Source organism: Oreochromis aureus, linkage group 9 (genome assembly GCF_013358895.1).
Source record: "Oreochromis aureus strain Israel breed Guangdong linkage group 9, ZZ_aureus, whole genome shotgun sequence".
Lineage (NCBI taxonomy): Eukaryota > Metazoa > Chordata > Actinopteri > Cichliformes > Cichlidae > Oreochromis > Oreochromis aureus.
In genome coordinates, this window is record NC_052950.1 from 25,396,715 (window position 1) to 25,414,790 (window position 18,076).

At 38.9% G+C, this 18,076-nt stretch overlaps 1 protein-coding gene and 1 long non-coding RNA gene across 7 annotated transcripts in view; one reads left to right on the forward strand and one right to left on the reverse strand.

The window, feature by feature from the left end:
• Positions 1-16,089, forward strand: part of LOC120441917 — a 30,597-nt gene extending 14,508 nt beyond the window's left edge. For both annotated transcript variants that reach the window (XR_005614378.1, XR_005614379.1), the window contains exon 5: positions 15,378-16,089. This is a non-coding gene — a long non-coding RNA (uncharacterized LOC120441917). The remainder of the gene's footprint in view (positions 1-15,377) is intronic.
• The window catches only part of tnk2a (tyrosine kinase, non-receptor, 2a), a 30,293-nt gene continuing 22,734 nt past the window's right edge, over positions 10,518-18,076 (reverse strand). For all 5 annotated transcript variants that reach the window (XM_031745043.2, XM_039617436.1, XM_039617435.1 and 2 more), the window contains 4 exons: positions 16,842-16,989; positions 16,153-16,248; positions 14,314-14,441; positions 10,518-11,877 (listed from right to left, as the gene is read on the reverse strand). In XM_031745043.2, the coding sequence (XP_031600903.2) occupies positions 11,871-11,877; positions 14,314-14,441; positions 16,153-16,248; positions 16,842-16,989 (379 nt within the window). In that variant the 3' untranslated portion in view covers positions 10,518-11,870. The remainder of the gene's footprint in view (positions 11,878-14,313; positions 14,442-16,152; positions 16,249-16,841; positions 16,990-18,076) is intronic.

Genomic DNA, 18,076 nt, shown 5'->3' on the forward strand with positions numbered 1-18,076 from the left:
TAGCTTACCTTTTGTTAAATGTTAGTGTTCTTCACAGTAAGGACAGAACAGTATCTGTTCCTGTAATCCAACTTGATGCCGTCTTATAGACAATTTCAGGTAATCAAACTGAATTAAGATACGACATTAAATGGCTGTGATTAAAACAGATGCAGCATTGCTGTGCTACATTTCTGTTACATCATATTTCATATGATAATTCTCTGGGAAAATCAGTTTTTACTGATGTATTGTTATTTAAGCTTTTGCTTTATCTAGTGATGCAGTTATAGAGACTTCTCCCAAGTGGTTATTTTGATCTTACAACAGCTCAATCAACACTAAGAGAGGTTAACAGCATCCTTTGTTTTAATTAAAAGAAAACCAAATATGCTTCTACAGATATTTTTATTTGGTTTGAAAATGTGGAAAAAAGTTGTGTTACAGTGCATTGGTAACTATTCTTTTTTGTATATTTATGAAATGGAGTCTCTGGACCTTTCTGCACAGTTATTTGGGGTAATTCAGTTGCCAAACGGAGACTATCAGTCAAACTCAGTTTAACCTTGTTTACCGTGCATTTTGTTGTTATTATTGTTAACTCAGTTTCTATAATTTATCACAATAATATTGTTATTGTGACTTCATTTGGGTATTAAATTAGTGTACTGAAAGCTAGTTTAAGCAAACATTGATGAAAGAACAGTTATAGAATTGTTGTGTGCCTCTTTGAAACCTTTCAGTGTGCATTCTCCCTGCAGGTTATAAGCTTGTTGGCGTTTGTCTGACATAATCATAATCTCATATCAAAACACCCAGATATTCAGATACTCAACCTGCAGAGTTAACAGGAGGTATAAAATAACACATGTGCTTGGATTACATTACAGGTGAAACTCAAAAAATTAGAATATTGTGCAAAAGTTCATTTATTTCAGTAATTCAACTTAAAAGGTGAACTAATATATGATATAGACTCAGTACATGCAAAGCGAGATATTTCAAGCCTTTATTTGTTATCATTTGGATGATTATGGCTTACAGCTTATGAAAAACCCCAAATTCAAAAGCTCAGAAAAGTAGAATGTTGTAAAAAAGGTTCAATATTGTGCGCTCAAAGTGTCACACCCTAATCAGCTATTTAATCCAAAACACCTGCAAAGAGTTCCTGAGCCTTTAAATGGTCTCTCAGTCTGGTTCAGTAGGAATCACAATCATGGGAAACACTGCTGACCTGACAGTTGTGCAGAAAACCATCACTGACAACCTCCATAAGGAGGGAAAGCCCCAAAAGGTAATTGCAAAAGAAGTTGGATGTTCCCAAAGTGCTGTATCAAAGCACATTAATAGAAAGTTATGTGGAAGGGGAAAGTGTGGAAGAAAAGGGTGCACAAGCAGCAGGACGACCGCAGACTGGAGAGGATTGTCAGGAAAAGAGCCCTGTCCTCTTTTAGTGTTGATCCACTGTGCTTTATTAAGTCCAGAGTCAATGCAGCCGCCTACCAGGACATTTTGGAGCACTTCATGCTTCCTTCCACAGACGAGCTTTATAGAGATGCTGCCTTCATTTTCCAGCAGGACTTGGCAGCTGGCCACACCGAAGGCCGCTATTGAAGCATCCTGATCTTCCATAAGTCACTCATCCGAGTGACTTCTGAAGAAGTCACTCGGATGAGTGACGAAACGTTTCTCCCACTGATAACGCTACGTCCAGATGAACAGAGTCAACTTTTGGAGAAAGGCTTGAAATATCTCGCTTTGCATGTCATGAGTCTATATCATGTATTAGTTTCACCTTTTAAGTTGAATTATGGAAATAAATAAACTTTTGCATGATATTCTACATACAAGTTTGATCAAAGAGCCTTAGTTTTGTTTGTGTTTTCCACAGACTTTAGCAAAAATAAGCATGGACATACTACATTCTTGCAAATGCACATTTGATATGATTTATATTGTCACATATTTTGGGAAGATAACTGTAGGAAAATGGAAGCTTGATCAAATGTCTTCTTCTGCTTTGTTTCTAAAAGTGGCAGGTCCGAAAGGAAGTCTGTGAGCTCTAGAAAATCACCAAAAGCTCTTCCAGGCCTCCCATAATGAAAATGTTTCATAACAAGATATTAGTGTGGCTGAAAAGACTGGTTAATTTTTGCCACCTTGTTTGCCCACAGGTTATGTGCTTCTTTGCATATATCTGTTGTGGCATTCAAAAGCATCTATTAAGTATGTTTAGCATTATTTGAGAATCTTTTCATGTTGCTTGTGTTCTGTGGAGTATCCGGGAACAAAAAAATATCTCTACTTATTCTGTTCCTAACAGAGCATGTGCGCGGTTTCTCTCTGGCTCGTTTATTTTTTCTAAGATTCTGACCCTCTCAAGTACACTCATTAGAGCCTCAGTCAGGCATGGTTGCCAGATTGTGTTTGGCAGGAGCACAAACAACACTGGCAGCACTTTTTGTCTCCAAGTTGTCTGCCCTCTAAGTTCAAAAGTTCAAAAACAACAACAACCAACCCAAAGACAATGAGAGGATGACATGGGTTTAGATCCAAATCCGCGTCACCACGCTTCTGATTTCAGTCTAATGAGACATGGCATCAGTTTGTGCCTCCTTGAAGCTCCAGTTCATGTGATTGACTGGATTGGACTCAAAAACAAATAAAAGATGGCAGCCCTTCAAATGAGAACATATGAACACTTAAAATGTCTCTAATGTTGAGTTACACTTTATATAAATACTAATTAGAAGCAGTACAAGTTCCTTTCAAGTTCCAGTTCAACCAACCGAAATAACGTATGCTGTCTTAAGGTGGCAGATGCAAACAAAAATATGTAGCAAGGTGTAAATTGAGGTTAGGGACCAAAAGTTTCCTTTAAACAAACCTCCTGTGTTTATTTTTACTTCAGTTATGCTTTGTGTACTTTAAACTGAATGAACAAGACCACAGAGAACCCTTTGTTGGCCCCATCATCCTAGGCACACATTCTTTTGGAGTTCCATCAGAAAAGTGTATCTATGTCAAAGATAGATCAATAAAGTCTGTCAAATCAAATATGGAAAGGAAGTTGCAGAAAGTAGCACCTAATGTCCTAGAAAAAAAAATAAAAATAAAAACATCAGCATCCGTGATGATGTTTACTCTGAGCCTACCACCAAAACACTGATATTCTTGAATCATAGGTTTCAGAGGCCCTTGTCATGAGTTTTAATCCCACAGCATAAATGGATCCTAAAAGATAACCACCTATCAGCAAAGGTGGAGATAAGCACTCAGTCACACAGCCTTAGAAACGTGTTGGTGAGCTCCTGGCAACCTCCAGGGTTGCTATAGAAAACTATGATCTATATAGCACCTAATGTCAGGGTTCATGCATCATGTTACACAAAGTGAAAACTTTGTGCTCTGTCCATGGTCCTGAAATTATAACTGCTTAATTTGAGTGTAATAAAACTTTAAAAGCACATTTTTCCTTAATAAAGTTCATTGACATAAACATATTGATCAAAACAAAAAACAAACAGTAAACTATAAACCAATTCAAAATTACATTGCTGTTAAGACTTCACTTTTCCGACGTCCATCCAAATCTGAATATTTTTAGGACATTTTTTGGACATTAATTTCAAATTCAGTATCCTCATGCTCATCCTGTGAAATTTCTACCACCCAAACCACAGTATTTTGGAAGAAGATTTGAAAGTGTTGGAAGACTTCTTGTTGCATGACACCTGTTTTTAGTTGGAGGTTCCAGGTCATCGCTGAGATTATTGAGCAAATTTAACATTAGGTAGCTTGGTAATCTATACATTTTTATCACATCTTTGTCTGACATTGCAAAGAAACTGACACAAGCGAAGGAAAGTCTCACGCTTTCAGCACAAGCTCTTAAATCTCTGTAATGCCTACTCCACACAGCAATAACTAATTTTATATAAAGTTAACACAAAGTGAAAAACTGAGCTTGGTGTTTTACAAATATGCATTATAATATATTGCACTCTTGTAGGATTCTTCATTCTTGTAGTATTCATATACTTGCAAAACTACTCAACATGTACTCACGTATCTTTTTGCCATCATATCTATGGAAGCTGTTACAGTAGAAACAGCCTTTAAGTGTGGTTTATCTGGTCTTTGTAGAATTCATCTTGTCTTTGGATGTGTCCAAAGCATTAGAAGAGGTCAACTGGAAACATATAAAGATATTATTTCATTAGACTTTAGTGTGGTGAGATAACCAGCAGGTTGACAGATATTCTCAGTTCTCACATCCTAAAGGTCATAGCAGCAATGTGCTAATAGTGGGTTTTGTAGAATTTCAATTATATTTAAAAATCCTCCTCCAGGCATGTTCAAAGATAAAAGAATGAATAATCTTCTTAGAACACACATTTTAAATCTGTTTTTTCTGTTACATGGACAGAAATTCTGCCCTCTACACCTCCTCTCTGAATGAGAAATGCAGAATGTGTCAGTATGCAAATACTATGTTTCCCATTGGTGAATATAAGACCATGCAGTTGGTTGTGGCTCCCAGGAATGACTGATCACAAATCCTCTTCGTACTTAAATGCCTTTGATCCTGTTTTTTTTATCAGATTTTGGCATCTGCCAATTGTGCCACAAGGTTTCCTTTTGGCATTGGTTCACCATGATGTTGTGCCAATGGTTTGATCAGTCACATGCCCAGCACTTCAGGAAGGTTTGGCATCACATGTTGATGGACTGGGCAGCCATGAGAATCAGAATAAGAGAGTATACTGATGCTGATTTTAAGCAGGTTTAATGTTAATGTTATTTTAAGAGTGGGAAATACTGCATTCTTTTAGTTAATGATCTTGAGATACCACAGCCACCCATCCAATCTCCTTAAGGGACTTTGTTGCTGTTTCAAACAGGACTGTTTGCTTTCAGCATTTAATACTGTTAAGGGGCAGATGCCAGATGTGTTTTTCCTGATGTCTCCTGAGGTCTCTAATAGTAACTAAGATTTTGCTTGGAACCTTCATGAGACTCTGTAGGTGTGTTTGATTAAATCCATCTCTAATAGTGCTTGAACTGGAAGCTGAAGCACTAGAGAGGGTCTTTGTTGTAGTAGAGCTTTGCAAACCTGCCAGCATTGGTGGGCCCCGTAGTCGACAAGACTGTGGCAGGAGGTTTAGAACCTGGAAGGACTACAGTTTGGCAGCTTCACTCTTTTGAGACTGTTTCACTAATTTAGGCTTAGAGTATGCTCCAAAACAAACTGAACATAAGGCAAGGCAACATCTCTGTCTTGCAAAATGCTCCCTTCAAAAAATCTGTGACCCTCCTCCCCCAGATATTTCAGAAACCTTGCCTTTCCTCTCCCTGCCATCTGCAGATTCCAAATCTAAGAATAAAACCCTGGACAACAAAACTTGGAATACGTCTGAATTTATATTCATGTAGAAGCAGCGTTTAGGAGACCTTATTGTGAAATAAGATTAAAGACATTCTTAAAAGCAAGAACAGTCACTTCTGTACAAGTCAAAAGAGCTACAATGGAAATGCATTGCGAGACAGCCTGAAACATTTTAAAATTACACTATTTTAGATAAGCTATATTTATCTATGGCTGACTGACTGTAATTAAGTGGGTGGCAGGCACAACAGAATTACATGTTGATATTAATGAAATACAGCAACAGAAATTGTCTAGTGTAGTCCTTATTACACTTAGAAATCTCCCCACTATTGGCTGCAATGTATAGCCACAGGCACAAGTGAGCAAAGATGTTTAAATATGTACATAAAGTTTGCATATGGAGAATCCAACATGATAATTACATTATCATGGTAATTACACCCATGTCAGTACTGAAATTTATCTTTAGTTGATAGGCAGGTTGAAGAAAATAAGGAGGAGCTGTCATGTCAGTGCAGCGGGAGCAAAGATGAGTTGTCATACACAAAAAGTGATATTTTATCTTTCCCCTCTATTTTTCTCTTCTTCCTCCCACATGCAGTCAAATAGTCTGAGTGGAATGTGTTCTTTTAAAATGATTGAACCGTGTGATTGAAGTTTAAAGGTAATTTTGACAAATAGCTTTTCAGTGGTTGAGGAAATGAGTACATCTCCACTGACAGACTTAAAGTAACAGCTGAAAGGAAGATGAAGTCCTCCTGTATTACTCAAGGTCAAATATGAAGCAATCATGTACGGGACGAGTGAACATGGAGAGAAGAAAAATCTATTTGTGAAGTAGCCTCGGCATTACTGAACATGCCAAAAAGTCTCATCTCTGAGCTCTCCAGCTTTGTCAGGAGTGTTTGTGAAGAGCTTCCACAGTCTGGGAGGCTTGTATAAGGACAGAGAGAGTTATTGGAAGGTCAATTGTCCAGTTAGTCAATCTATACTATTAACTGATGTATTGATCCACCATCTGTTTGATCACTCTGTCAGGTAGAGCAGAGGCAGGTGAGTTCTGAGCAATCAATCTCCAGCAGTCTCACGTACAGCCTCCAGCTGATTGTCAATTGGCTGCAAGAGTCTGCTGATGAGCCAAATGTCTGAAAGGCCCCAAGGGAAATCAATGCACAGCCCGACACAAAGATTTTACACTTCATGTTCTTTAGTTGATCATATGTCTGAAAGGTAAATCACAGGTTCATGTACAGTGCTGTCATAGAGTGAAAAAAAGACAACAAATCAAAAAGCTGAAATACAGTTTTTTGATTAGTTTTTTTTTAGTTCTTCCAGCTGAGGTAATAAATCATCTTGTTTGGTTAAGTAAATATATAGTTCAGCTAATCAATGCCTTGCTTAGTTACTGTTGCTACAGCTGTCAAGTTTTCAGGTTCAGTATACAGTTGGAAAAAAATAACAGCAATTGATGTAACAGTCGAAGTTCTGACTCGATTTGACATGGAAATAATGAGGTCATCTTCGATTTATGACAAGAAAAGAAAAACATTTTGGATGCTTTGCTTACAAAAAACAAGTGAGATGACTGTGCTTGAATGAGCCTCTAGCAAAGAAGTGTGTACAGTGCACAGGTGAGCTCCTAGTTTATGGAAACCTCCACAAAACTGTGTAGTATGGATATGATCAATTGTTTTTGTAGTAAGACTCTGGTAGCATTGGAATGCTCAATATTTGCACAAGCCTTTTATGATGTTGTGGGGAAATAAAATATTTATTTTCATATCCACAGATAATCTCTAAACTAATCCAGTGCCTGCAGCTACCTTAGTTGGCAAGATTGCACCGTTAGTCTGATTATTTGCTGATGTGTCAGATTAATGTAAAACCTCTGCCAAAATTGTCTGGAGATGGTTTTGATTGATAGCTATGGACTGTAGACTTCAAGACCCATATACAGGGAGACAACTAAAAGCAGACTCTAACAGCTGGTGATAAGCTTACAATAAAGAAAATCCCAAATGGATGATCAATAAAACAGTGCTGCACAGTGTATAAGGAGAGGTTACTAATATAATGAGTAAAACAAGGTATTTATACACCGAGGGATGATTAGGGAAACAGGGGAAGAACAAGAGCCAGGTCAGAGTAATTACACACAGGTGAGAGCAATCAAGGGAAGCCAGAGAAATAAAACTATCACAGGATATGGAAGAAAATAAATTTTCAAATTAAAACAGGAAGTAACCTAAAGATAACTAGTAAACAAACAGACCTAAAGGACCTAAAGGAGCAAGAAATAATAAATAATAAACCAAGAATTCAAACCTATGACAGAACAGTAAAGAATCCTAAATAGAAACCGAAACTCAAAATAATATGAGATGTAGGGTTTATAAATTTGCCAGTGACTCCCTGGCAGACTCAGGTTGTGAATGTGGTCCCTCCTGATCACCACAGCCCAGTTTCTATTCGCCTCTTTTGTATGTGCGTGAGTGCAGTATGTATGTGTGTGTCCCATTCATCATCGGTGAAAGTGACAGAGTGCTTACTGCTGTAGCTGAGAAGTGCAGTGTGAGCATCCGGGTGCTGTCCAGGGATCACACTGGGTAATCAGACCACAATGCACTGCAGCTGCAATCAATTCAAGGAGAGAGTGTGCGTGAGAGAGAGGGGAAGACAGAGGAGATGGTCCCAGATGGTCCCAGAGGAAGAAGAGTAGACTTCCATTAGAGACAGGAAGCGAGCTTGTGACTAAGAGGGAATACTTGGACAGGTTTACTTGAACTCTAGAACTGCGATTGCCATATTTCCTGGTGACTAAAGTCTGAAGATATGCCGTAAACATGGATAAAGATGGATACTCATTGTACTATAATCATGTATAATAGAGGTGCCAAAGGTGATTTTCTAATAAAACCATATGTAGATTTCTTATATATTATAGCTGAGAATGCAGTGAGGCAAATGAAAAAATACTTCAATGGTCTCCTGAACTGAACTGAGATATTTTTGGTAGAGGAAGTACAGGAATATGGAAACAAGAGGGCCAACTCGCCCATCATTAGGGCTGAGGTTACAAAGGTTGCTAATAAACTCTTTGAATAAACTCATTGAATGAAATTTGCCCTGAGTCCTTGGATGTTGTAGGGCTAACTGGGACAGTCTCTGGATTGGCAAACCTTTTAAGATACGTACTCGGAGGATGTGCTCCAGCTTCACACTCACAATCCTTTGAAAGGTGACTGGAGAGTAGACTGTCCACTAGTCGAACCTTGGATTGAAGAGGAAAAATGGGGTGTATGTCCTGGCAACAACTCTTTATCCTCTTGAGGATATCTGAGGGTTTGCATGCATGTGTTTTTTGCACTTGGAGAAAGCATTCAATCACTTCTTTCGGGGTGCCCTCCTAGAGTATGGGGTATTGGGCCTTTGACAGCCAGTGAGAAAAGGCTTCACAATGACCAGATCACTTTACAGCGTGTATATACCCAGTGACACTTTATGGGGCTAAGGCCCTTCAAGGTGTGGAAGGGTTTTGGCTCTATTCTTGACACCCGAATAAGTTTCTTGTAGGTTTCCACCTTAAAAAAAAAAGCCACACGACTGGGTCATAACCAAGAACTAAAAGCAACCCCATCTGGAGCTTTCATTCATCATGGAGAAAATATGCACACAACACAGTGACTTGAGTGTTCTTTAGGTTATCAGCGTTCCTGATTCCCAGCATTGGAGGGAGAATTTGGTGGACCCTCCATCCAACTCCATGCAGGATTTGGAGAACTGCAAGGGAAGCCTTACTCCTGAGAGTCAACCAAATAAATGCTTGACAGACTGTTTGTCTGTGAAGGTTCTCAGTCATCCAGGTCATCGTAGTCAAAGGAGCTTGCAAAGAAAAGCGTCTGGACTTCTTTAAGTTGCTTGAAGACGTTTCACCTCTCATCCAAGAAGCTTCTTCAGTTCTAAGGTCAAATGGCCGAGAGTCCCAGTCCAAAAGAAAGGATGCCAATGTACACATTTTGGACAGAGAGGACAGATGGTTTGAAAGAGGAGTGAAAGAAGCCATCTATGTCCACTGTGAGCGACCATCTTTGAACAGAGGCGGTGGTTTACGACACCAACTGTCTGCCATCTATAATCCAGTTTTGAGTTCCTCCCAGACGCCTTAACACCCACTCACATCCTGGGCCATCTGACCTCAGGAATTCACATGACAAGGTGGGGCCAGGTTTCACAATGAGCTCACCCGAAACCCTGGCTGATTGGGACCCACACCCGCTTTCACACCTTGGCTCAGGTGATTAGGTAGAGGATCATCAGGGGGTCCTTTTGTCCCTCTTTGGGGGGATACTCCCACTGGGTTTAAATCTGGGACTCTCGGCCATTTGACCTTAGAACTGAAGAAGCTTCTCGGATGAGAGGTGAAACGTCTTCAAGCAACTTAAAGAAGTCCAGACGCTTTTCTTTGCAAACTCCTTTGACCTGACAGACTGTTCTGACTTCCTACAGCATAAAAGGATATTCCATCAAAGACCAAGTCCAAAAATATTATCACCCAGGTTCATTGGATGTTTTGAAGTTGGCAGTGTGGCCTTCTGCAGTCCATTTCAAGTCACCTACAAACTGTGTTCATAATTCATTCCACATGTCTCAGCTTAAACTAGTTGTCTCAAGCCCATTAAATGCTGGCTCATCCACTCACTACTACTGAGTGATACCACTGACACAGGCTCCCTAGAGAAACCTCTAGGTCTTTGTGTTTCCCTGAGAAAACAACCTCAGGGATTAATTTTGGCTTTCCTGTGTCGAGGCCACACATCAGATACCTTTATACCTGCCCACTCACTTTTACCGCTCCGAGAACGCAGCCTCAGGATCCACGCTCCCATTCCCTTACATCTTCTCTTAGCCTGATTCCAGTGTCACATCGTGCTTCAGGGTCCACTTGCTCTGGTGTAAACAAAATAGTTTTGGGGGGATTTTTTTCAGTTAATTTGACATTATTTAATCAAAAGATTAGTTTATCCCATTAAAATCAGACTTCCATATCCTTAATGTCTTTGCCAACTACATATGTAGAGTTCCATCTGCGCTTTGTGTCTTCCAGTTTTCCCGCTGTATCCAACTAGTGAAATAACCACAGGAAAGCTTTCAGAAATGAGATTACAGTTTATTATAAAACAACGAAGGCCATATTTGCATTTTACATTTGTAAGCGACTCAGATTAAACAGTACATTATAGTCAGTGTCACATTAAACAGATTTCATAGTTGAGCTTAACCGAATGCTTCACACATACTGAGTTACGACTGCTAAAAACATATTCACCAAGCTGCTACCACCTGTCTGAAGTTTAACTTTCCAGTTTTGTTGGGGTTTTTTTGTAAAAAAGAAACTTTTCCATGTAGCTGTTAAAATTATTAATATCTGCACACATGCATTATGAAATTTGGCATCGACAGCACGTAGCAGTAGCCCACTAAATCAAGTGCGTGACAGGTAAGTTCTTCAGCATGATGATTATCATACAGCAGAATCACAGTAAGAAATACTAACCATGAGTTTAAAGTAGCAGTAGATATCTAGTTTGCAGAGATTTGACTAATACCCTGTATCCACAAGGAAAAGGTAGGAATATTCTTATAATAAAAACTAAAGACATCACTCTCAGAATTCCTGCTGTTATAAAGCCAGAAATGTTTTGCTTAAAGGCAACCTGTGGAGTTCTTGAACTCTCAAAGCACTATGAAGCAGTTTCTTTACAATTCACATTGCAATTTGCCAGCAACAGCAGGAAAGACGACAGCTTGCTGGGATGTGAAGAATGCAGGTTTCAAGACTTTTGAATGCCTTTTTACATGAAAACTCCACGTGGAACCTTTAAGACACAAAAATACAGTAATAATAATAATATCTGATATGCTTTCAGTCATATCAACATTTTCACTTCACTGATAGATTGTTCTTCTGACCAGCAGTGAGCATCTTTGTTGACATGCTCGGTAAAATGTTCTATACAACATTATCTGTATATTTTTCCTAAAAGTGCAACTATACGCCAGCTCATACCTCCCTGATTCTTTTTGACAGCAAACAGCCATTTGACATTACAGTAAGCTTATGCACACACACACACGCACGCACACACACGGGCCTCTACAACAACCTCACAACCAGAAAAAGTCTGCAACAGGTACCAGCTGAAACAAACTCTGGATTAATGCAATGATAAAAAAAATAACAAAAAAAAAAAAGATAAATAACAACTGTTCAAGTAAATATTGTGAATCATGTAACAGCTGCTCCTTTGGGTTATAGTGAGCATGCATGTGAGTGACGCAGGTAGTAGCAGGTATTCACATATGCTGCTGTATGGTCATTAAAAGCGTCTCTGGTCTTTGGAGCAATGAGTCATCCTGCCGACTCGGTGTCAGCGCGCTGATCCAGATGAGCTCGGGAGCTTGTCAGAAGATGACTGCCGCTCAATTTGTCCTCCTGCTCTCACTTCCTAAGAAGCAGAAAAACAATGTACAATATCAGCTTCTTTGTTTAGGATTCTGTAAAACAGCAAACAATTGCTGAACGCTGAGTGTTCAAGCATCTCTCAGGGCTGTTCACAGTTACTTATATTTCTAACTAAGCTCACCTGCTCACATTTTTATTGAGGATGCGTGAATGACAGATGGATTTTTACGAGGCTGCTGGTTTTCCGTTAGCTGTCACCACAGCAGAATATGACTCGCCGACCTCCTCTTGACCACGTTTGTGCTGTTATTTTTTATTTTTTTGTTATTTTTTGCAGTGTAGTCAACCGTACAAACAGAAATACGGATATTTTATTTTACCGCAAACTCAATAGCAGGAGTCTGTGTCTGTATTTTACAAATCAAGCCCGCAAGTCTTAGCGGATAATTTACCTCTGGCTCCAAAAAGCTTCCATATATGCACTGAAAATGCAAAACAGGCCTTCACAAACAAAGGTAAATATGTATTTTTTTACTTTACTTTTCTATCTACCTCTTTTATTGGATCTACTAACTAGCGATGTGCATGACAACTTGACTGGGTGATTCATTTATTAAAATGTTGCCCCCAAAACAACAGCATAAGCAGGAGTAGCCCAGCCCAGCGGTTCCACATACTTAAACAGTTACATACCAGTTACAGGGTTCATACGCATTATTCATGTTCAAATTCAAGCACCTTTTAAGCACTTTCAAGGTCCATTGTCAAGCTTTTCCAGCACATTACCAAAAAACAAAAAAAGAATGCATGTTCCACTTTGCATCACCTCAGTAAGACCATGTAAAAATGAAAACTGCACCAACCACCACAATAATACACAGCAAGGCCAAATTAATAAGTCTTCTCATCAGATATTGATGCTTCTTTCCTATGTGACACAAAAATAGGAGACAGATGGGTTTTTTTTACTAGTTAGGCACCCACACCCAGAAAAATGGGGGCAAAATGGAGGAGATCAAGTTTAATCGGTTATAACACGAGGTCAGAAATATAAGTGCTGACATGAGTAGTGTCACGGGTAATATCCATATTTTGATATATGATTTTCTGGAGTTAAATGTAAACCAAAGCATATTTTCAAAGGTGTTATATGCTATAAAATACTTTTGAAAATTAGGTGAGGGAAATAAAAAATCAAATTTTTCTATGTTTGAGTCACAGTAACATCTGCAGTAATATTTACACCTATTTATTTAGGCCAAATCTTTAAAATGGTGTCATTGCATACACATTTTCAATTCATTTCAATCGCAGAAATGCAGAAAAAATTATTTGCAGTATCTTATCTGATTTATTATGAGAATGTCATGGCTGATCATTTGTACCCACACCACCAAAAATGGGGGCAAAAGGGAGGAGATCACGTTTAATCAGTTATAACACAAGGTCAGAAATATAAGTGCCGACATGAGTAGGCTCCACAGAAACCTCTGAATCTCAGCTAAAAGCTCGTGTAAACCATTTCTACAACCACCAAACAAAGCGAAGACACCAAACAGTTAAAAGAGCAGTTATGTCACCATGAATCTGTGGACAAAATAATAGTAATAGTTTTAAAAATTAGCGTGTGTTATGTACACATACTCGAAAATTAATTACTAGGACTTACCTGTCATGTGACTCAAGAGTGCAAATTCCGCCAGTATCGTTTTCCATCAAACACTCATTAAAACAGCAAATTCAAGTTAGTGCACTCATCCCCGACTGTTCAGATAGTTATTTGTGGGGAATGAAATTTAGTTTCAAGCACGTTTAAGCACCACATCTGAAATTCAAGCACTTTTCAAACCTTGACAAGACAATAATAAAATTCAAGCATTTTCAAGGATTTCAAGCACCCGTACGAACTCTGCAGTTGGTGACAAAAGTTTATTACTTTGATGAGACAATGATCGCTGTGTGTCAACTGCGTCTGAGCTGAGATATAATGACGCTTACTGTAGACAACAAACAAATGCATGACGAAAGCAAAATCAGGATAGTTTGATAAAAATAAAATGAAAATTCGAGGTTTCATTTTATTACAGGCACTCTTTCCAATGTGACCAACTGAAAAGCTAAAATAAGAAAATTACTTGAGAGATTATTTTAGCTCAAGTTATTTTACTCACTGTGTCAACGAGCCAGAAGTCAGAAATTTGACAGCCACAGATTAACAAGTGTATAAAATTTTCCTTAAAAGCGACTGGAGCAGCAGTCTAACAGGAGGATGGAGGAAGCAGATGGATCGTTAGCACATTTGTGCTCGTGCTGTCATGTCATGCTGACAAACTTAGCAGCACATTAAAACAAGTCCAGTTCAAAGCAGGTTTCAGCCTGGGAGAGACATCAGCCGCTACAGACAGTAGTAACTCATGGCTCAGTACTACAAAAAACAAAGTGGAAATCCGCTCTTTTCTGTCCATTTACTTTTGATTACCTGTTGCGATGTGGTCCGTATGTGTCCAGCATGACCGTGCTGGCACGTTCCAGGTCCCACTGGTGATGCTGCAGCAGCTCCTCGCACTCGGCTCTTGAACGCAGCCCCAGCCGAAACAGCTGCTCCACCTACAGCGCAGATGGTGAAAGAAGCATTTTAGACACGTGATTTACCGTCATCGTTTTTACTACATTTAACTCTCTTCTTGCTGTTCTGATGCTCTTTTGCAGTACAAACACTGGCTTTCTTTAGCAACAGAAAAGCTCCCACATCCTAATCTTTATGATAACAATAAACTTTAGCTACCTACGTACTTCTCAAAAGCAGAGCCACTGAATGGCTTGAATGTTAAAATTGAAAGAAAAAATTTAATCCAGTTTCATTGATTATAATAAGACCTTTAAAAGCACAGGACAAAAACAATCAGTTTTATTTTAACCTCCCTAACTCAATGTGTGTGTTTACAATCCCTGGTATACAGCCTCTTTCAGTTCTATGTTTGAACATGTCAGGACAAAATGGAAAATTGTCTAGTCATTATTTATTTGACAAGACTAAGCCAAAATGTAGAATCAGCATGTGGAAAGCTAAGTACACCCCATGATTTAATAGCTTGTAGAAACACCTTTAGCAGCAATAATCTGAAGTAATCGCTTTTTGTAGGGCTTTATCAGTATCTGACATCACAAGCTTGAATTTTGGCCCGCTCGTGCATTCATTTATGCACAGCTCTCATACCTTCCCACTGAGGTCTGGACTTTCAGCTATTGCAACACATTGATTCTTTTCTTTTTCAGCAATTCTGTTTTCAATTTTCTGCTGTGTTGAATCACACAGTTTACAGAGCATGGTATACAGAGCAGTTCATGGTCCATCAGTAACTGCAAAAGGTCAGTAACACTCAGGTCTTGTGGCTGCAAAAAAAAAAAAAAAAGCCCAAATCATCACACCTCCAACACCATGCTGAGAGCTGGTATGAGGTGTTTGTGCTGACAGGCTGTATTTACTGTTCTCCAAACATGGTGCTGCACAATATTGCCAACCATTTCCAACTTGATTCAAAGGAACTTGTTCCAGAAGTCTAAGCTGGAAGAGAACTGAAGCTGTGCTGCCATGCTCCTTTTGGAAAGAAGAGGCTTTCTCGAGGCAACCCTTCCAAACAAGCCATACGTCTTCAGTGTTTTTCCAAGTGGTCTGCTGGGAATTTTAACATTTAACACGGTACCATTGCCCTCACACTATGTTCATATTTTGTGGCTCTGCATCTATTTCCTACGTCTCATGTATAATTGACCAGAAAATTGTCATCCCTCATTCCTGTCATATCATTTGCTCTTGCAGTCCAGACCTGTGTGTTCAGGAAAGCTTCATACTCATTATTGATTTTTATTGCTAATTCTTTTGCCTTTTAACAGAATGATTTCTTTTCTTAAACCATCTGCTCTAAGCTACACATGAAGATCCATGAGTTTGCACTGCATGTGTTCTGTATGAGTTTTAAGTATTTTAACCAGAATCTTGGATCATAGGATTTAAAAGAAAATCCCACCAGCGACTCGCTTAAACTTGAGGAAAATACCAGCAGGAGCCCTTGCCACCTTGTATTTCTATATTACTGCACTGACAGTGAACTATTAATACTTCTGTCTTTAATATTAAATAAAACATTTAGTAAAAAATGTCCTTCATCATTAAAAGTATGCTTCCTTTTCTGTGAAAATACTAATCTGTTAACTTAATGACTGTTACTACATCACTTTTTTGCACTCTGATTCATTTATATATTCTTTGTTAACTGCAACAAATAAACTAGGAAGGTGTGTAGACGAATAGTTGCACCTTTAAATGGTTTATGGCCTGAGGGATGCTCCACTCGTGGCTCTGCAGAGCAGCCTGACACTCCTCTATCGTGACACCATGCACAGCTCCTTGGACCTGACAATCAGACAATAAACTTAACATCATGGTTGCATTTTAAAGAAATGCAACTGTCATATGGATATACATGAAAAGAAATCTACTTTTATTTCAGAGAGTAACTCTGTGTGGGCACGTTTGTTAATATGCTTGTGAAAAGAGAAGACGTGACAAAACGAGGAGGTGTCCTTTTTTAAACTCTCTCAGTCACTTGTACAATGAATCAAACTGTTTTTAAATTAGCCACAAGCCCCTTGAAGTTTTCCCTTTATTTGCAGTCTTAATAAAATTAGTAATAAAATTAATGATTTTCTTTATTATTATTATTCTTCCTCAGGCCATGTTAAAACCTTATGAATGTGTTTCAAATCTCCAGCTTTTTGAGCATTACATTCTCGCAATTAAAAGCTTTGTTGATAAAAGGATGTGAATTCAATAAAAAGGGACAATTTAGCTTTTCATGTGTTATCTAGAAATTAGTGACTCTAATTTGTCTGCCTGTGGAAAACAACAGCATTCAGTATTTGTCGTTTCTGTGACTCTCAACAAATAAAAGTTATGACTTTTTTGTTTTAATATAAAAAGTGAAATTTCCTTATGATCTCTCTCACCTGTGTGATGCTCTGTTCCCGCTGCATGCTGGGAGCTGCAGTTCGGCCATTATTGTTGTTGTAGGAGGTGTTCGGTTTGGCTCCACCAGGGTGCTGCTGCTGCTGCTGCATCATGGGTTTGACTGCCGCCATGTTGGCTGTCCCGTATCTGTTAAGAAACATGAAATATGGTATATGAATTATTTTGAATAGCTGATGATGTTTCTCTGTGAATGACATCTGAAATTTTACTGTTGAACTGAAAAAATTCTCGTAATAATAAGTCTCTGACGACATTTTCCAACTGTAAAACATTTATTTAGCATGAGCTTTTATTTGCTTTCATAACTGTGTTACTTAAAAAGTTGGGATGCTGTGTAAAATGTCAAATGTCTCATTAGTTTCTAATTACGATTCCTCTGTGTCTTGTTCCAGTTGTACATTACTTTTGGTTAATTTCCCGCCGGTGCGATTGTCTGCCCCACTCTTATTGTCTGCTCTTTACTGGGATTTTTGCAGAAACATCTCTGAGGTTTACAGAGAATTTAAAAAAAAAAAAAAACCCAGTGAGCAGCAGTTCTCTGGGTGAAATTGGATTGTTGATGTCAGAGGTAAGAGGAGAAAGGTCGGACTGCTTTGAGCTGATCAGAAGACGACAGTAACCAATCACAACCAAGGTATGAAGAAGAGCATCTTTGAAGTCACTGCATGTCAAACCTCCTGTCAGCTAAAAACAGGAAACTGACACTGCAGTTTGTACAGGCTCACTAAAACTGAATTACTGAAGATTGGAAGAGTGGTGCCTTGTCTGATGAGTACATTTCCGCAGCAACATTCAGATGGTAGGGTCAGAAATCATAGATCCATCCTGCCTTGTATCAACAGTTCAGGCTGGTGGTGGTTGTGTAACGATGTGGATTATATTTTCTTGGCACCAAATGAGTGCCACTTAAACACCACAGCATACATGATTATATTTTGCAACCATGTCCATCCCTTTGATCACAGTGTGCCCATCTTCCGATGGCTGTTTCCAACAGGATAACACACCACCGAGATATCGCACAGCTCAAATCATCTCAAACTGGTTTCTTGAGCACAACAATGAACCTGAAAATGAGAAAATGTGGCCTCCACAGTCACCACGTCTCAGTCCATTAGAGCACCTTCAAGATGCAGTGAAACAGGAGATTGGCATCACGAACGTGCAGCACCTGTGTGACGCTTTTATGTCGATATGGACCCAAATATCTGAG